The sequence below is a fragment of the Panthera pardus genome, unplaced genomic scaffold, assembly GCF_024362965.1.
Source record: "Panthera pardus isolate Hobbes unplaced genomic scaffold, ASM2436296v1 HiC_scaffold_12, whole genome shotgun sequence".
Taxonomy (NCBI): domain Eukaryota; kingdom Metazoa; phylum Chordata; class Mammalia; order Carnivora; family Felidae; genus Panthera; species Panthera pardus.
In genome coordinates this window covers 48,839,573-48,855,651 of record NW_026526677.1, presented here as the reverse complement: position 1 = coordinate 48,855,651, position 16,079 = coordinate 48,839,573, and the positions used below count along the sequence as shown (strand labels likewise).

Here is a 16,079-nt window from a genome sequence, read left to right as displayed (position 1 = left end):
AAACAAATACTTAGAAAAATAGATGCATCTTAAAAAGGAACTGCCCTTCTAGACCTTTACTGAAGATTAACACAATAAATGGCCAAATAATGAACATTTACACATCTTGGGAAATACACAATCACATGATACACTCCTCTGAAGATACCAGTGCTAGAAAAAAAATTCATCTCTCCTGAAGATCTAATATGCTTATTTTTTACTAAGCAATAAAAACTATATAAATCAGTACTATTCTTTTTGTTGGCTCTAGGAAACTCTGAGCTAAATGTAAAGCCAAAGTTATAATGATCACTGTGTCTCAGATTTCTGATAGAATTACCTTTCTTGTCCATCCGGCTTCTGACTTTTCCTTTGAATTTATTTTTAATAGTTCTGTTAGATAGGTAAGAGGGTCCTGACTGGTTTACAGACTGGTGCCAGACTAGCTGCAAAATAATCATCTGGGAGGCTTATTAAAGTATATATTCCCAGGCCAAGTCTCAGAGAACTCCAGTTTAGGAGGCTGAGGTGGGATTCTGGGCTCTCAATTTTTAATAGACTTCCCAGATGCTTGTGACGTATGCTTGTAATGTATACAGATTCAGGAACCTGGTATTTTTATGGTAACTCCCTTAAGTCCTTTTTTCTGGAAGTAGGCAGGGCATAAAATCTTGGCTTGGGCTTAGAAGTTCAAATGTTCATAATTTATGCCCTGCCTATAAAAACTGACTCAACAAGAGGCTATTATTGCTTCTTTGCTGAATCTCCTATTCTACTTCAGTATCTGTTTTATGAGGATCTACATGATAAAACTGGAGTTAATCTTGTAAAAGGTTAGGGGAAAGTATTTTCTGGGGCACACCAGCCTATTGTTGCTGTTTTTAAGAAGAGATGTTATACCCTGAAAACATGTAGTCTAAAATAATTACCTTCTGTATTGGTGGGAGTCTTCTACTCTCTCGATGTACTGCTTCTAGGGTCTCAATGTGCATAGCTACAATTCCTAGAATAAGTCAGAGTATTCAAAATGAAAGAGCACAAAATAAGCAGAATACAAATCCTGAATATTTTACAATTAAAAACTAATCACAGTTTGGTGGTTCCTCAAAAAGTTAAACACAGATTTACCATATGATGCAGCAATTCCACTCCTAGGTATATACCGAAAAGATAAAAAATAAGGACTCAAACAGATACTTGTATGTGAATATTCATAGTAGCCAGAAGGCAAAAAAACCCAAATGTCCGTCAACAGATGAATGGATAAACAAAATGTGGTATATCCACATGGTGGAGTATTACTCAGCCATAAAAAGGAATGACATTGTGATACCTGCTACAACATGCATGAACCTTGAAAATATTATGCTAAGTGAAAGAAGTCAGACAAAAAAGGACTAATATTATATGGTTTAACTTATATGCAATATTTAGAAAAGGCAAATTCACAGAGATATAGAGGTTACCAGGGGCTATGGGGATGGAGAATAGGGAGTTACTGACTAATGGGCACAGAGTGTGATATGATTTGGGTGGTTAAAAAGTTTTGGTAACAGTGATGATGACTGCACAACACTGTGAAAGTAATTAATATCACTGAATTTTATACTTAAAATAGTTTAAAGTGCCATATTTTATGCTACACATATTTTACCACAATTTAGAAATGTTAAAAAATTTAATTAGAACATAAATAAATATTATTGCTAAACTACATTGAAGACAAATATTGTAGGTATTATGCTAAAAAAAAGTAAACCCCTAAAAACAATTCTCACCCAATTATCTCCAATATTCTGGTTCTCTAATTTAATCTGCAAACTGATTACCTGGTATCATGCAATGAAGGCTCTTGATGTGATCCTGAGTAACTCCACTTTCTGTGCAAACCTTGTCAATAAATCGGGTAATGAATCGCACAACAGAATTGGCGATGTCATTATTCTCTGAATCTTCAAACCCACTTTCTGTATCATAGCTCTCAGCTACACTTCCTGCAATACTGAGAAAGTCAAGGAAAGAAATCATGGTCAGTACTCAAATGTAACAAATGACTAATCTATCACAGTCAATTTCCATAGCAATTTAAATTTGCTTTCATTATGATATTCTACTTGCCTGCATTTGAAAGCTACTGTCAGGCATTGTCTTTTGGACCCAGATTTGTTTTTATAACAAATACCTTCTGTCATTCTCCTAAAAGGGAACTCAGGAACCACAGAAACTAAAACAAAAATAGACTCTTTCATTTATTGAACCTTCTGATACTTGAACCTTCTAAAAGAAAACCCATAAAAACAACAACAAAAAAACAGAAAAACAAAACAAAACAAAACAAAACAAAAACCCTGTTCTCTCTTAATTACTACATGGAGCCAGACAAAGTAATATGGCTATCTTTGGCCTCTGATAACTAGGGGACATGTTCTCTGGTGGACAAAGTAAAGGAATTTTTCCCAGAATATAGCATATTTTTCCAAATGGAAGAACCAAACTGACCTATGAACCATTCTCTTGACAATATTTATCTCTTTGAGTGAACCACAACCCTTTTAGTCACTGTGAAGCCATCGATCTTCTGCAGGTGATAAAATCATGCAACAGAAGGGAATAAATTTGAAATGGAGTAGATGTAAAAGCTCCATCCCTGTCCTGGCTGCTTATTCGGTTCCCACTATTCAATAGTTACTCCTGCCTCCATGCCTTCTTTTAGACTGCTAACCATGGGAAAGACTCATTTGCCTGTTCTAACCTACTCAGTTCTTTTTCCTCCAAATTCAACCACATTAGCTGAATCAGCTTTAAAGAAAAGCTAAACAGGGAATATGGCCTCACATCATACCAAAACATTAAAGAACCTGAGTGCCTTAGCCACTCACTAGGCAGACTTTCAAGGAGCATGGTTATCTATAGTTTGAAGTGATGAAGGCCCAGGTTACATTGTTCACATAAAATAACTCTCTGCGGGAAGAAATAAGAGATCTGTGCAGCTGACTGCATGGTGCAAAAGACTGACTTCAAAACAACAAAAAGTAGACTAGCCTGGAAGACCAGAAGCTCTCAAGTATTCTTGACAAAAATTAAGTATCTGGGATAGGGGGATTGAGAAATTGGGGTCACAGATGTGAGCTTGTGGATGAGTTTCTAAGAGAGTATGAAGAGCCTGGAAGAGGGATTGAAAATGGAAAGAGAAGAGAAGCTGCCTGAAAGAGTCTGAGAAGGATTTATGAGAGAAGAACTACCAGGATGTTAGAGCATCACTGAAGACCTAAAAGGTTAGAGTTTCACTACTGTTCGGTATGCAGTTCATTTATTCATTCATTTAATCACATGTTCAACCAAATATTTAGTGAGTGTCTACTATATGCAAAGAGCTGGGGGTACAGCAATGAATGAATCATACAATAAGCAAATATATGAAAATAAATCAGGTTGTAGAAAGTGTCATGAAAGAAAAAAATGCAAGGTAGGAGAAAGAGTGATGGATATGCTACTAAGATAAGGAAGTCAGGAAGGCCTCTCTAAGTAGATGACATATGACCAGAGAATTAAATGAAGTGAGGGAGTGATTGTTGTGACTATTTCAGGGAGAGTATTTCAGACTGTAGGAACAAGTACAAAGATCCTTAGGCAGTATTATACTTAGAGTGTCTGAGGATTAGCATTAGCAGGGAGACAGTTTTACTGGCAGAAGAGTGATAGGAAATAAAGTCAGAGAAGTTGTCAGGGGCCAAATCCGGTTAGGCCTTGTAGCCCATGGATTTATTCTCCGTGATTCTCCAGTCATTGTAGCAAGGCTGGGAGCAAGGCATGGTTGAGGACACGATTATAAACAAATGCAATGCATACACTGAAAAAAGGAGGGCCGAGAAACAAATAATCACTTTGGCAAGAAGTTGATTAGTAATTTTCCGGGCTGCTTTCTGTAAATTGCTATGGCAGAAAGTAACTGAAGGGCTTGATCTGTAGTGGGTGAGACATTTGAAATACCAGGTCACAAAAGAGAAGAGAATGTGGGAGATGGTTAAGAACAGTCAGATAAGGGGTGTCTGGGTGGCTTGGTTGAACGTCTGACTCTTGATTTCAGCTTAGGTCATAGAATCTAGCCCCACGTGGGGCTCTGCACTCCATGTGGAACCTGCTTAAGATTCTCTCTCTCTTTCTCTCTCTCTCTCTCTCTCTCTCTCTCTCTCATTCCCACCCCCTTTCCCCTGCTCTCTCTCTCAAATTAAAAAAAAAAAAAAGAAGAATTAGATGAAGTGAAGATCTTTTAATATAGAAGGGTTGAAAAAAAAAGAGTTGAGCAAGTCTGAAGGTAAGGAAAATGCTTAAATTTTTGAAATATGTACAGCAGTATTTGCTCAAAATGGTTTATATTGTCTGCTAAGACAAGAATAGAAAGGTCTCGTGTGTGCACATTTTGGTACCTGTTTGTGACAATGCTGTTGCTTCCACTCTCCCAGTCGCCTGGTGCTGATGTTCTTAGGAGCTTATTCTTACTTGTATCCAATGGAACCAGCAGGTTCACCATGAGGTTTGCAAAATGAATGGCCTGACTGAAGACAGTGCTTTCCTCACGTTGCACCAGCTCCTGCTGAGTTGATTTGCTCAGAGAAGGCCAAAGGCGTAGCTGCTCGGCTGCCAGGTCCATTGCTGTCTTTTCCTGATACTGGTCATCTGGAAGCTTATCCTAAAAAAACAATGCAAATCTGTGACATCACACAAGCTCAGAAAGCATTGAACATGTTTCAATAATCCATCTATTAAATAAATATCTATGTGTCCAAAAAAATAAAACATATAAACAAAATGTAACAACAAAACAAATTCTAGCCTTTTTCTTCCAGTTCCAGCCAATCTTGAGTGGAACCATGTGATGAATTCAGGGAAGCAGCAGCAAAGCATGGATGGATACATTTTGCACTGCTAACATTTCATTGCATTTATTTATCTTTATGGCTCCACCTCTTCCAAGCTGCTAATTATAACAAATTGCTAATGCAAAATACCTATAAATGAATGAATGCACTCCAGCAGCACTTACTAATACAGTAAAACCTTGGATTGCCCGTAACTTGTTCTGCAAGTGTTCCACAAGGCAAGCAAACATTTCTAATAAATTTTAACTTGATAAAAGCAATGTCTTGCAATATGAGTAGTACATGATGCTGAATGTCACATGATCACAACTGAGCCAATGGTTCTTCTGTCTCTCTCTTGCTACGGGATTGTGGGTGATCGTCTCCCAAGCTCAGATGCTTGGTCTCAGGTCCCAAGCTCAGATGCTTGGAAGAAATCAGTGATTTTTCAGAATGTTGGAAGTGCCTACAACTAGCACTAGTGTACTTTTTGTCACTTCAAAGCACCTATGGACAGTCCTCTGCTTTTCCATACAAGCTTAGGAATGCTTTGCTTCATTCTAGGTCATTGGATAGATTCCTTGTTAAAGTTGCATGAAAAGAAAAAATTCCATGGAGCCAATAGATAGCAGTGATTCTGTTAGTGATAGTGAAAGTCATCCCGCACAATAACCCTTCCCTTCTTATCTCTCTCACACCAGCCACAAAGGTTTTCAAAGGTAAGTGCAGGTTAATTTATTTTTCTTTATATTTTGTATTTTATTATTTTATATTATATTACAGTATTATAATAACTTTTATATGAATATTTTTGGGTTGTAGAACAAATCATCTGTTTTTCCATTATTTCTTTGGGGGAAATTTGCTTTGATATACAAGTGCTTTGGAGTATAAGCATGCTTCCAGAATGAATTATGCTCTCAAACCAAGGTTTTACTGTACTCTGATGTGTTTCTTCTCTTCTGTTGTTTGGGAGGAGACAGAATGGCCAAAATCACAAAAAATAGAGCTAATTTCCTTGTAAATGTGGGAGTCAAATATTATTAGGACACAGGTATACAGGTGGTAATGAGACATTTTATTTTTTATTAAGTTTTTAATTTTAATTTCAGTTTGATTAACATACAGTGTTATAGTAGTTTCAGGTGTACAATGTGGTGATTCAACAAGTACATAATACAACAAGCACTCAGTACTCATCATGATAAGTATGCTCTTTAACCCCATCACCTATTTCACCCATTCCCCCACACACCTCCCCTCTGGTAACCACCAGGTTGTTCTTCATAAAGAGTCTGTTTCTCAGTTTCTCTCTTCTTTTCCCCATGATCATTTGTTTCTTAAATTCCACATATTAGTGAAATCTTATGGTATTTGTCTTTAACTGGCTGACTTATTTTTTTTTAGCATTACACTCTTTTTTAATGTTTATTTATTTTTGAGAGAGAGAGCAAGAAAGAGCGAGAGGGAGCACAAGCAGGTGAGGGGCAGAGAGACAGAGGGAAACACAGAATCTGAAGCAGGCCCCAGGCTTTGAGCTGTCAGCACAGAGCCCGATGTGGGGCTCGAACCCACAAACCACGAGATCGTGACCTGAGCCAAAGTTGGACACTTGACTGAGTCACCCCTAGCATTACATTCTTTAGCTTTATCCATGTAGTTGCAAATGGTAAGATTTTATTCCTCTATGACTGAATAATATTTCACTGTATACATAAACCACATCTCCTTTACCTATTCTTCAATCAATGGACACTTGGGCTGCTTTCATAATTTGGCTATTGTTGATAATCCGCTATAAACATCAGGGTGCATGTATCCCTTTGAATTAGTGTTTTTGTATTCTTTGGGTAAGTACCCAGTATTGTGACAGTGTGATTGCTGGATCGTAGGGTAGTTCTATTTTTAATTTTTTGAGGAACTTCCATACTGTTTTGCACCAGTGTGCATTCTAACCAACAGCGCACGAGTGTTTCCCCACATCCTTGCCAACACTTGCTGTTTCTTATGTTTTTGATTTTAGCCATTTTGGCAGGTATGAGGTAATATCTCATTGCAGTTTTGATTTATATCTCCCTGATGGTAAGTGATGATGAACATCTTTTCATGTGTCTTTTGGCATTTGTATGTCTTCTTTGGAGAAATGTCTGTTCATATCTTCTGCTCATTTACTAATAATTTGCTTTTGGGGTATTGAGGTTTAGAAGTTCATTATATGTTTTGGATAGTAACCTTTTATAGACCTGTCTTTTGAAAATGTCTTCTCTCATTCTGTAGATTGCTTCTTAGTTTTGTTGACTGTTTTCTTCACTGTGCAAAAGCTTTTTATTTTGATGTAGTCTTGATAGTTTATTTTTGCTTTTGTTTCCCTTGCCTCCGGGAACCTTTCTAGAAAAAAATTGCTATGGCTGATGTCTGAGAAATTACTGCCTGTGCTTTCTTCTAGGATTTTTATAGTTTCAGGTCTCACATTTAGGGTTTTACTCAATTTTGAGTTTACTTTTGTGTATGGTGAAAGATAGCGGGTCCAGTTTCACTCTTTTGCGTTGCTGTCCAGTTTTCTCAGCACCATTTGTTGAAGAGACTATTTTTTCCTATTGGATATTCTTTTTTCTTCTGTTGAAGATTAATTGACCATATAACTGTTGGTTTCTTTGTGGGTTTTTGATCTGTTCTATTGACCTATGTATCTATTTTTGTGCCAGGGCCATACTGTTTTGATTACTATGGCTTTGTAATATGACTTGAAGTCTGGAACTGTGATGCCTCCAGCTTTGCTTTTCTTTTTCAAGATTGCTTTGGCTATTTGGGGTGTTTTGTGGTTCCATTTAAATTATAGGATTGTTTATTCTGGTTCTGTGAAAAATGCATAGCATTTAGTCTATTTACAATCAAAGTAATTATTGATAAATATGTGTTTACTGTCATTTTATTACTTACTTGTTTGGTTGTTTCTGAAGATTCTGATCCTTTCTTGTCTTTCTCTCTTTTGTGGTTTGCTGGTTTTCTTTACTGATATATTTGGATTTGTTTCTCTGTATTCTTTGAATATTTATTAGCGGTTTTGATTTGTGGTTACCATTAGCTTTGCATATAACCTCTTCTGCATACAACAGTCTATATTAAGTTGATGGTCATTTAAGGTTGAACTTATTCTTTACTCCTGGCCTCCCCATGTTTTAGGTATATGGTGTCATATTTTACATCCTTTTATTTTGTGATTTCCTTGAGTGGTTTTTTATAGAAATATTCATTTTAACTGCTTTTGTGATTCCTACTTTCCTACTATCACTTTTGGTCCTTCTTTTCCTCTCATGGAGAGGAATTTAGTATTTCTTGCAGGGCTGGTTTAGTAGTGATGAACTCCTTTAATTACTGTTTGTCTATCAATCTCTTTATTTCTCCTCCTACTTTGAATGTTAGCTTTGCTGGATAGAGTATTTGTGGATGCAAATTTTTCCCACTCAGCACTTTGAATATGTTATGCCACTCCTTTCTGGCTTGGGAAGTTTCTGCTAAAAAAACCTGGTGATGGCTTTATGAAGTTTCCTTTGTATGTAACTGTCCTCTTTTGTCTTGTGTCTTTTAATATTTTTGCTTTATATCTATATTTTCCATTTTAATTACAAGATGTCTTGGTGTGGATATGCTTCTGTTAATTTTTTTTCAGGGTTCTCTATTCCTCCTGGATCTGGATGTTTCCTTCCCCAGATTAGGAAGTTTTCAGGTATCATTTCTTCAGGTAAACTCTGTGACCCTTTTCTCTCTCTTCTTCTTTTGGGACTCCTATAATATGGATTTTATTATGTTTGATGGAGTCACTGAGTTCCTTATTCTATTCTAATTTTCATGATTCTTTTTCTCTCTTTTGTTGTTCTTGATTACTTTCCATTACTCTGTCTTCTAGGTCATTAATTCATTCCTTTGTTTCCTCCATCTTGCTGTTCATTCCATCAAGCATATTTCTCATTTCCTTTACTGAGACTTTTATCTTTGCTATATTATTCCCTATCTCTGTGTTAATCATCTCACTGATGTCCTCCACTCTTTTCTCAAATCTAGTGAATATCCTTATGATCAGTGCTTTAAATTCTCCACTAGGTATGTTACTTAAATCTGTGTCACTTAGATCTCCAGCTGTGGCCTTGTCCTGGTTTTTCATTTGGGACAAATTCCTCTGTCTTTTCATTTTGTCTAAGTCTCTGTGCCTGTTTCTGGGTGTTAGAAAAGTTAGTTGTCTCCTGTTTTTTTAGGATAATGGCTTTATGAAGTTCTGTAGTATCCTGCAATGTAGTGTCCCCTATTTTCCCAGCCCCGGTGCTTCCAGATACCTCCAGTGTGTGCTGTGTGTGGTCTGCTGTTGTGTCCTGGCTGCAGTGCATTGTAACTAGGTATGCTCTGGTCTGCTTGTGAAATGACGCCTCTTGCTGCTGCCACCGCAACCGAGTCCTCACAAAACTTACAGATGGGGATGGTAATGGCAGGGGTTTGAGCTGGTCCTCTAGGGGAGGAGACCTACCAGGTTGGGGCTAAGAAGGCGGTTCCACTGAGTACAGGGGGTGGGGCTTGGAGTAAGAAAATTAGGTAGCTGCACTGGTTCCCACAGGTGGCTCTGTGTTTATGCTGAGGGCCAGGGAAGGGAAATGGCACCTGCCAGCTCCTTTGTTCCTGGAGGGGTCTCTGTGAATGCTGCCTCTGTGACATACTCAAAGATGAACAACTAACCTCCCCACTGTGTGTCCCAGGTTTTCTTCAGATTACTGTTTCTATGCAGTATGTCCTTGGGCTGTTTGGCCTGCTTTTTCTCCAAGAGCAGCCCCAGTGTCCTCTGCGCTCTCACTGAGCCAAGTCCACTGGCCTTAAAACTTCATGTTTTAAAGCTCTTCTGGTTGCAAGAATTCAAGAAATTTGGTCCCTCTCACTTTCTAAGCCAGTTCTATGGGGATTTGTTTTCCCCATGCACGCCTGGTACGCAAGTTTGTCTCTTACTCTTCTGTGCAACTGTAGCTCCCTCTACCTCACTGGCCATGATCTGTTTCTCTTCCAAGCCACATCTTGCACTTCCTACCTTCTTCAATGTGCCTTCTTCTCTATCTTTAGTTGTGGAGTTTGTTTTGCCATTTTCAGATTGATTTCTGAGGTTTTTAGATGATTTGATAGTTATCTAGTTGTATTTGTGGGACAATGTGAGTCTATGGTTCTCTCCCACCATCTTCTTAAAATCCTCTTTCTTTTTTCTTTTTGGTATGTCTGACAATGGGATTTTAAAGAGGAGTTTCCTAGTAGGCTGAAAAGTTAAGTAGAGCTAGTATATCTAGTCTCACTTGTTTTTAAAAAATTTTTTTTAACATTTATTTATTTTTGAAAGACAGAGAGTGAGCAGGGGAGGGGGAGAGAGGGAGAGGGAGAGGGAGAGGGAGAGGGAGAGAGAGAGAGAGAGAGAGAGAGAGAGAGAGAGAGAGAATCCAAAGCAGGCTCCAGGCTCCAAGCTATCAGCACAGAGCCTGATGTGGGGCTCAAACCCACAAACCGTGAAACCGTGACTGGAGCCGAAGTCGGATGCTTTAACGACTGAGCCACTCAGGTGTCCCTAGTCTCACTTGTATATAATCTGTGTATCATAGAGAGACTTCTTTAGAAAAGAGGACAGAGAAGTAGTGACATGTGTTTGCTCCACAAATACTTTTGAGATATACCAATGTTACACTACATCTGCTTTTAAAAACTATCAAAAGCACCATGCCAGCCCAAATATTTCTGGACCATGACCTCAAACTAATTTGCATCTGCTATAGTTACCCCTTACCCAAGTACATTTGGTGTTTTGAAAGAAAAATCTGAGTTTTACATTAAATTAAGTAAACAATTCACACTAGCAGTGTAGAATAATAGTTTGGAATATGAGATGTCAGCTATTTTTTATTAATGATTCTGTTCTTATCATACTCAAGAATAGACAAATAATGTTTAAAATTACATGAGATATAGAAATACTTGAATACTACTACGTAATTCCTGTTAGGTATCTAAATTCATTTATCTCACATAATACAAGGTCAGTTTAAAATATGGGGTGATGTAAGAAACAACAAGTGTTGGCAAGGATGCAGGGAAAAAGCAACCCTTGTGCACTATTGGTGGGAATGGAAACTAGTGCAGCCACTGTGGAAAACAGAATGAAGGTTCTTCAAAAAATTTAAAATAGAGATAATTTCCTTGTAAATGTGGGAGTCAAATATTATTAGGACACAGGTATACAGGTGGTAATGATCCAGTAATTCCACTACTGGGTATTCACCTAAAGAATAGGAAAACACTAATTTGAAAAGATACATGCATTGATATGTTGGCATTATTTATAATGCCAAATTAGGAAGCAACCCAAGTGTCCACTGACAGATGAATAAAGATATGGTGTGTGTGTGTGTGTGTGTGTGTGTGTGTGTATACACACACATACATACATATATATATGTATGTATATGTGTATATATATATATATTATTCAACCATAAAAAAGAATGAAATCTTGCCATTTGCAACAACATGGATGTATCTAGAGGGTATAAATGCTAAGTGAAATGAGTCAGTCAGAGAAAGACAAACACCATATGATTTCACTTATATGTGTAATTTAAGAAACAAAACAAATGAACAAAGAAAAAAAGAGACAAAAAAAATAGGCTTTAACTATAGAGAACAATGTGGTGGTTCCAGAGGAAAGGTGAGTGGGGGAATGGGTGAAATAGGTGAAGGAGATTAAGAGTACACTTAATGTGATGAACACTGAGTAATGAATATATAGAATTACTGAATCACTATATTATACACCTGAAAATAATATAACAATGTATGTTAATTACACTGAAATTTAAAAAAATGAAGTAAAATGGAGGGTGATGGGAAGGATCATCAGTAATGTATTAGCCCAGCATGTAGAATTAAAAATTACTCTTAATAAAAAAAAAATTAAAAAATTACTCTTAAAGTGAATCAACATTGACAATCAGCCTTTAATCCTGGTTTAAGTTCAATTAATAAGGTTGGTAATTTCTAACATTTATTATTTACTATGTGTCAGGCACTTTTGAGTGCCCTTTACTTGTATTATACATCAAAGTCTTACAAAAATTCTATCTACTCATTTTACCAATGTGGAAATAAGGCACAGAGAAGTAAAGTGATTGCCTAAGACCAGACACTTAGTGAATGACACTTTAAAATTTCAGAAAATTTAAACTCCTTTTTCAAATTAAAAACAATTTTCTTGTTTTAAAATATTCTGATATTTTTCTGAAGTATAATTGATGCTGATAAAATATGTAGAAACATATAGAATATTCCTAAAAGGAGAACTAGACTTATTGCTGACATACTTTTGAGAAGAACTATTGAATTTTACATTTATTTTAGAGTCATTTAACTTTAATTTGACGTTTCTTCAAAAAGTTAATTGCACAAAGACATCTGCCCAGGTATTTTCATTTTCTTTTTTCTGTTCAACTTCCTATAATTGTTTCAAAAGGATTCTTATTTATTAAAATATAATAAAACAATTCTAATGCTAAAGAACTATATTAAGAAGTTATTATGGAAAAATGTAATATCAGAAATCAACACAGTAAAGACGGTCACGACAGGATTCCCTAAAATGAAACTTAAATGCACTGGTAGAAAGTGCTTGGGTTTCTTTTTGCCCTGGGAATATCTGAATAAGCTTTCCTTGAAGCCAGATCCCAGTCCCACACCAGCACCTTTCTTCTCTTACCTTTTGCTTCAGATATGGGGCATGATTGTCTTCCTTGGCTGAGAGATACAGAGAGCGAACCTGTTCCTGCACTGCACTGTAGAAGGTTGTCTCCCAAAATTGCTGATTCGTCCAAATGGGGTGGTCCTGCACACAGGTGTAAGCAAACTGGCTGACTCCAGGGGCCAGTTTCTGTGAGAACACACAATACATATCATCACAGGGCTGACCAAGTCATGAAGGTTCAGAAAATTACAGGGGTCATGGTTGATCATAGATGTTATCAAAGGGTTTACCTAAACAATACCTTATGGCAGTACAAGCTTAGCAATCAGCAACCTATTCATTTTTCTCCTTTCTTTTTTTAAACATATTAATTTTATAGCTGGCAACTTTGGGCTTCCTATGAAATCCTTTAGGGTCTCAGTCACTTCACAGACATTTTAGCATCAGCTAGAAATCGAAGTTATTATATGAATTAGAGAATGTATGAAAAGTACCTGGCACTTTGGAGTTGGTAGCTCTTATTACAATTAGGATATGTAAATGAAATCCATCGTAACCTAAACATAAAGCTTCAGATAATTTAAATTTTTTTCTACTTGGTTTTAGAGTACATTTTGCTGGGGGGGAGGCACTAATTAAAATGTGAGTGAACCTGCAGTGTGGCCTTACACACAGAATGAGGGCGTGTCATGCATTTGGGACTCAAGAAGAATTACACCCTCCCTACTGGTCACTCTAGCCCATTACCTCCCCACCAAGACTGCTGCCTGCCTCACATACTCCCTAGCAGAATGTCCTGCACTTCAATGGCATTTTCTGGTAACCAAGACTGGTCAAGGGAAGGTAATCTCAAACCAAACCTTCCTTTCCAGGACTTCCTGCTGGGCTTCAAAGTAAGAGTAAACCTTACTCTGTGATTTACAATAGAAGGAAGGAAAACTAACTCTGCAGGCACTTGAGGCACTTCATAAATATTTACATATCTCACTTAATACTAAATATAAGATGCACCTTATTATTGCCAATTTAAGGAAGAGGAAACAGAAGTTCAGGGAGGTTTAAGTGATTGCCTAAAGCCAAATAACAAATTACATAAGTAGTAAAAACGATTTTCAAGCCCAAAGTTTGTTTGGTTCCAAAGCCCCTGCTCTTTTTTGTATACCAAACTGTCTTGCAAAAAACATCATAAAAGAAGTTAAGTACTAATTAGCACTGCTGTTTTTTTCCTGCACTTCAGGGTTTTGTTTCCCAAAGTAATATTCTGCCTTGAAGGATCTGGTATGATTTTAATTAACATTGTATTTTTACTTTCACATGTGATTCATATTGTCAGTTCCAGTTAATGATTTAAATAATCTTTCCATAGCTACTGGCTTTCATCTCTAAAGGTTAAAGATATTTCAAAAATTTTTTAATTGATAATTTCTCAGCAAACAGCAGGTAATGTTCTCAATAGACAATTTTTGTTCATTTTATTTTTTGGAATTGAGTTCATCTGTTTTCAATGATTAGGACTAAGGTTTCTGATAAGGTTTTTAAAGCAATTTAATAAGATTACTTCTCTTCTTTTGGAATGTTGGACACTGAAGATTACTATTAAGGTTATATATATATAAGAGTTATGTAGCAAAAGTTGGTTCATTTCTTAGGGATGTATAACAGATGAATAAGATACCTGGTAAAAATGATATTCTAATACATGCTAATTTCCTTCTTGGTCTAGAGCAGACTAAACCTAGAACTGGAATAGGCATCATGCATACCACAAAATGTAGCACCTATTTAGTTGGAAGCGGGATGGCTGTGATTTTGCCTATGAGAGTCTATGTATTTCTGTATCACATGTGTAAGTCCCTTTCAAGCTAGGACTATGTACTGCTGCTGAGATGATTGACTATAACTCCCAATCAGGTGACTATAAGTTGAGATTGGCTGTAAAACAAAAATCAAGAGTTCTCCAAAGGGAAGCTGCAAGAGGATCACTGTTGATCTTCATAATGCCTATATACTCCTTTAAAACATAGTTACCATCTACCATTGGGGAATCTTGGGCAAAATGTGTGTGGTTCTGGGAGTACGTAAGCAGAAGTCACAGACAATGTGAATCCCACGTTCCTCCTATACTCTGCTTGTAGATACTTGGGATGTAGGTTGCACTTTTTTTTTTTTTTTTTGCTCTGCAGCACTCTAAGGACTAATAATGATCTCAGTAGCAGTGCACAGACCTATTTTGAAAGGGATTTTAGGGGTGCCTGGGTGGCTCAGTCAGTTAAGGGTCTGACTTCAGCTCAGGTTATGATCTCATGGTTTGTGAGTTCAAGCCCCTTGTCAGGCTCTGTGCTGACAGCTCAGAACCTGGAGCCTGCTTCGGATTCTGTGTCTCCCTCTCTCTCTGCCCCTCCCCCGCTCACGCTCTGCCTCTCTCTCAAAAATAAATAAACATTAAAAAAAAAAGAAAGATTTTAAAGGCATGAAATTCAAACAAGATAAAAGCATAATTCTCAGTTCCCTTTCCTGTAAGTATAGTCAGAAGCAGCACCATTTCTTACAAATGCAAGATAATAAACAGCAGCTCTTAAAATTTTTAAATTTTAGAGTTCCAAAATTAATATAGATGAGCTCAGAAAAACAGAGCTCTTAGCAAATCCTTATCAGTTTCTCACATAAAGTACTTTTAGGATCATCAACACACCAAAAAAGCTATTATTAACTTTAGATCTCTTATTACAACTTGACAGAGTTCCTTAGGGATCTGAGAGCATAATGAAGCCCTGCCTTTCCTTTTCAGCATTTTTCTTACTGATGCTGCATATTCACTTTCCTTGGCACATATGAATTACTATCTTCCTATTTATTCATAAACTAAAAATGAATATGCAAAAACTCTCCTAAATCTTCCAAAAAAAAAGTGGCCTGTATATATTCCAAGATAGAGTGACAGTGGCTCCAAGTATCAGCACCCACAACTGTTTCCAGGTGAGACACTGTAGTGGGGGGGAAGTGATTATAGGATACTTTTTGGTGGCAAGGCAGTCACACATGGCTATGGCATCTGATATATGCATAATAAATCATTAATTCCCCAATACTTCAACTATTATTATTTTTCCAAATAGGAAACCTTCCTCCTTCCTTGTGGTTTCCTGCAATGTCTTTCCAACCACAGGCAAGGGCCACTGTGTCCCTCACTGTTAGGATGGGAGAGCCCACACACTGATGGGCAGGTGTGTTCTTAGGACCAGCAGAGGGCAGTAGCACCTTATTCTGCTCACATTCTATCAGGGCTTTAGATAGGAACTGCAAAAATGGAGCTTTGTAGTCTAGCTGGTCTTGGGTGGTAAGGTGAATGCTGCATGTCTTCACTGTGTATTTGCGAGACCCTACGAAAAAAAAATGGATTTCCCCGAGGTCATACAGCAAGCTGAGTAGAAGGGATGAGAAATAAGGTTTTCTGCTGTTCAGTATCATTTCTGTAAGATATAAAA

General features: G+C 37.2%; 1 protein-coding gene across 5 annotated transcripts in view; it reads right to left on the bottom strand.

Moving 5' to 3' along the window:
• SBF2 (SET binding factor 2) overlaps positions 1-16,079 on the bottom strand; it is a 479,282-nt gene that overhangs the window by 72,970 nt on the left and 390,233 nt on the right. For all 5 annotated transcript variants that reach the window (XM_053899995.1, XM_019456278.2, XM_019456281.2 and 2 more), the window contains 4 exons: positions 12,610-12,780; positions 4,410-4,672; positions 1,812-1,984; positions 912-985 (listed from right to left, as the gene is read on the bottom strand). In XM_053899995.1, the coding sequence (XP_053755970.1) occupies positions 912-985; positions 1,812-1,984; positions 4,410-4,672; positions 12,610-12,780 (681 nt within the window). The remainder of the gene's footprint in view (positions 1-911; positions 986-1,811; positions 1,985-4,409; positions 4,673-12,609; positions 12,781-16,079) is intronic.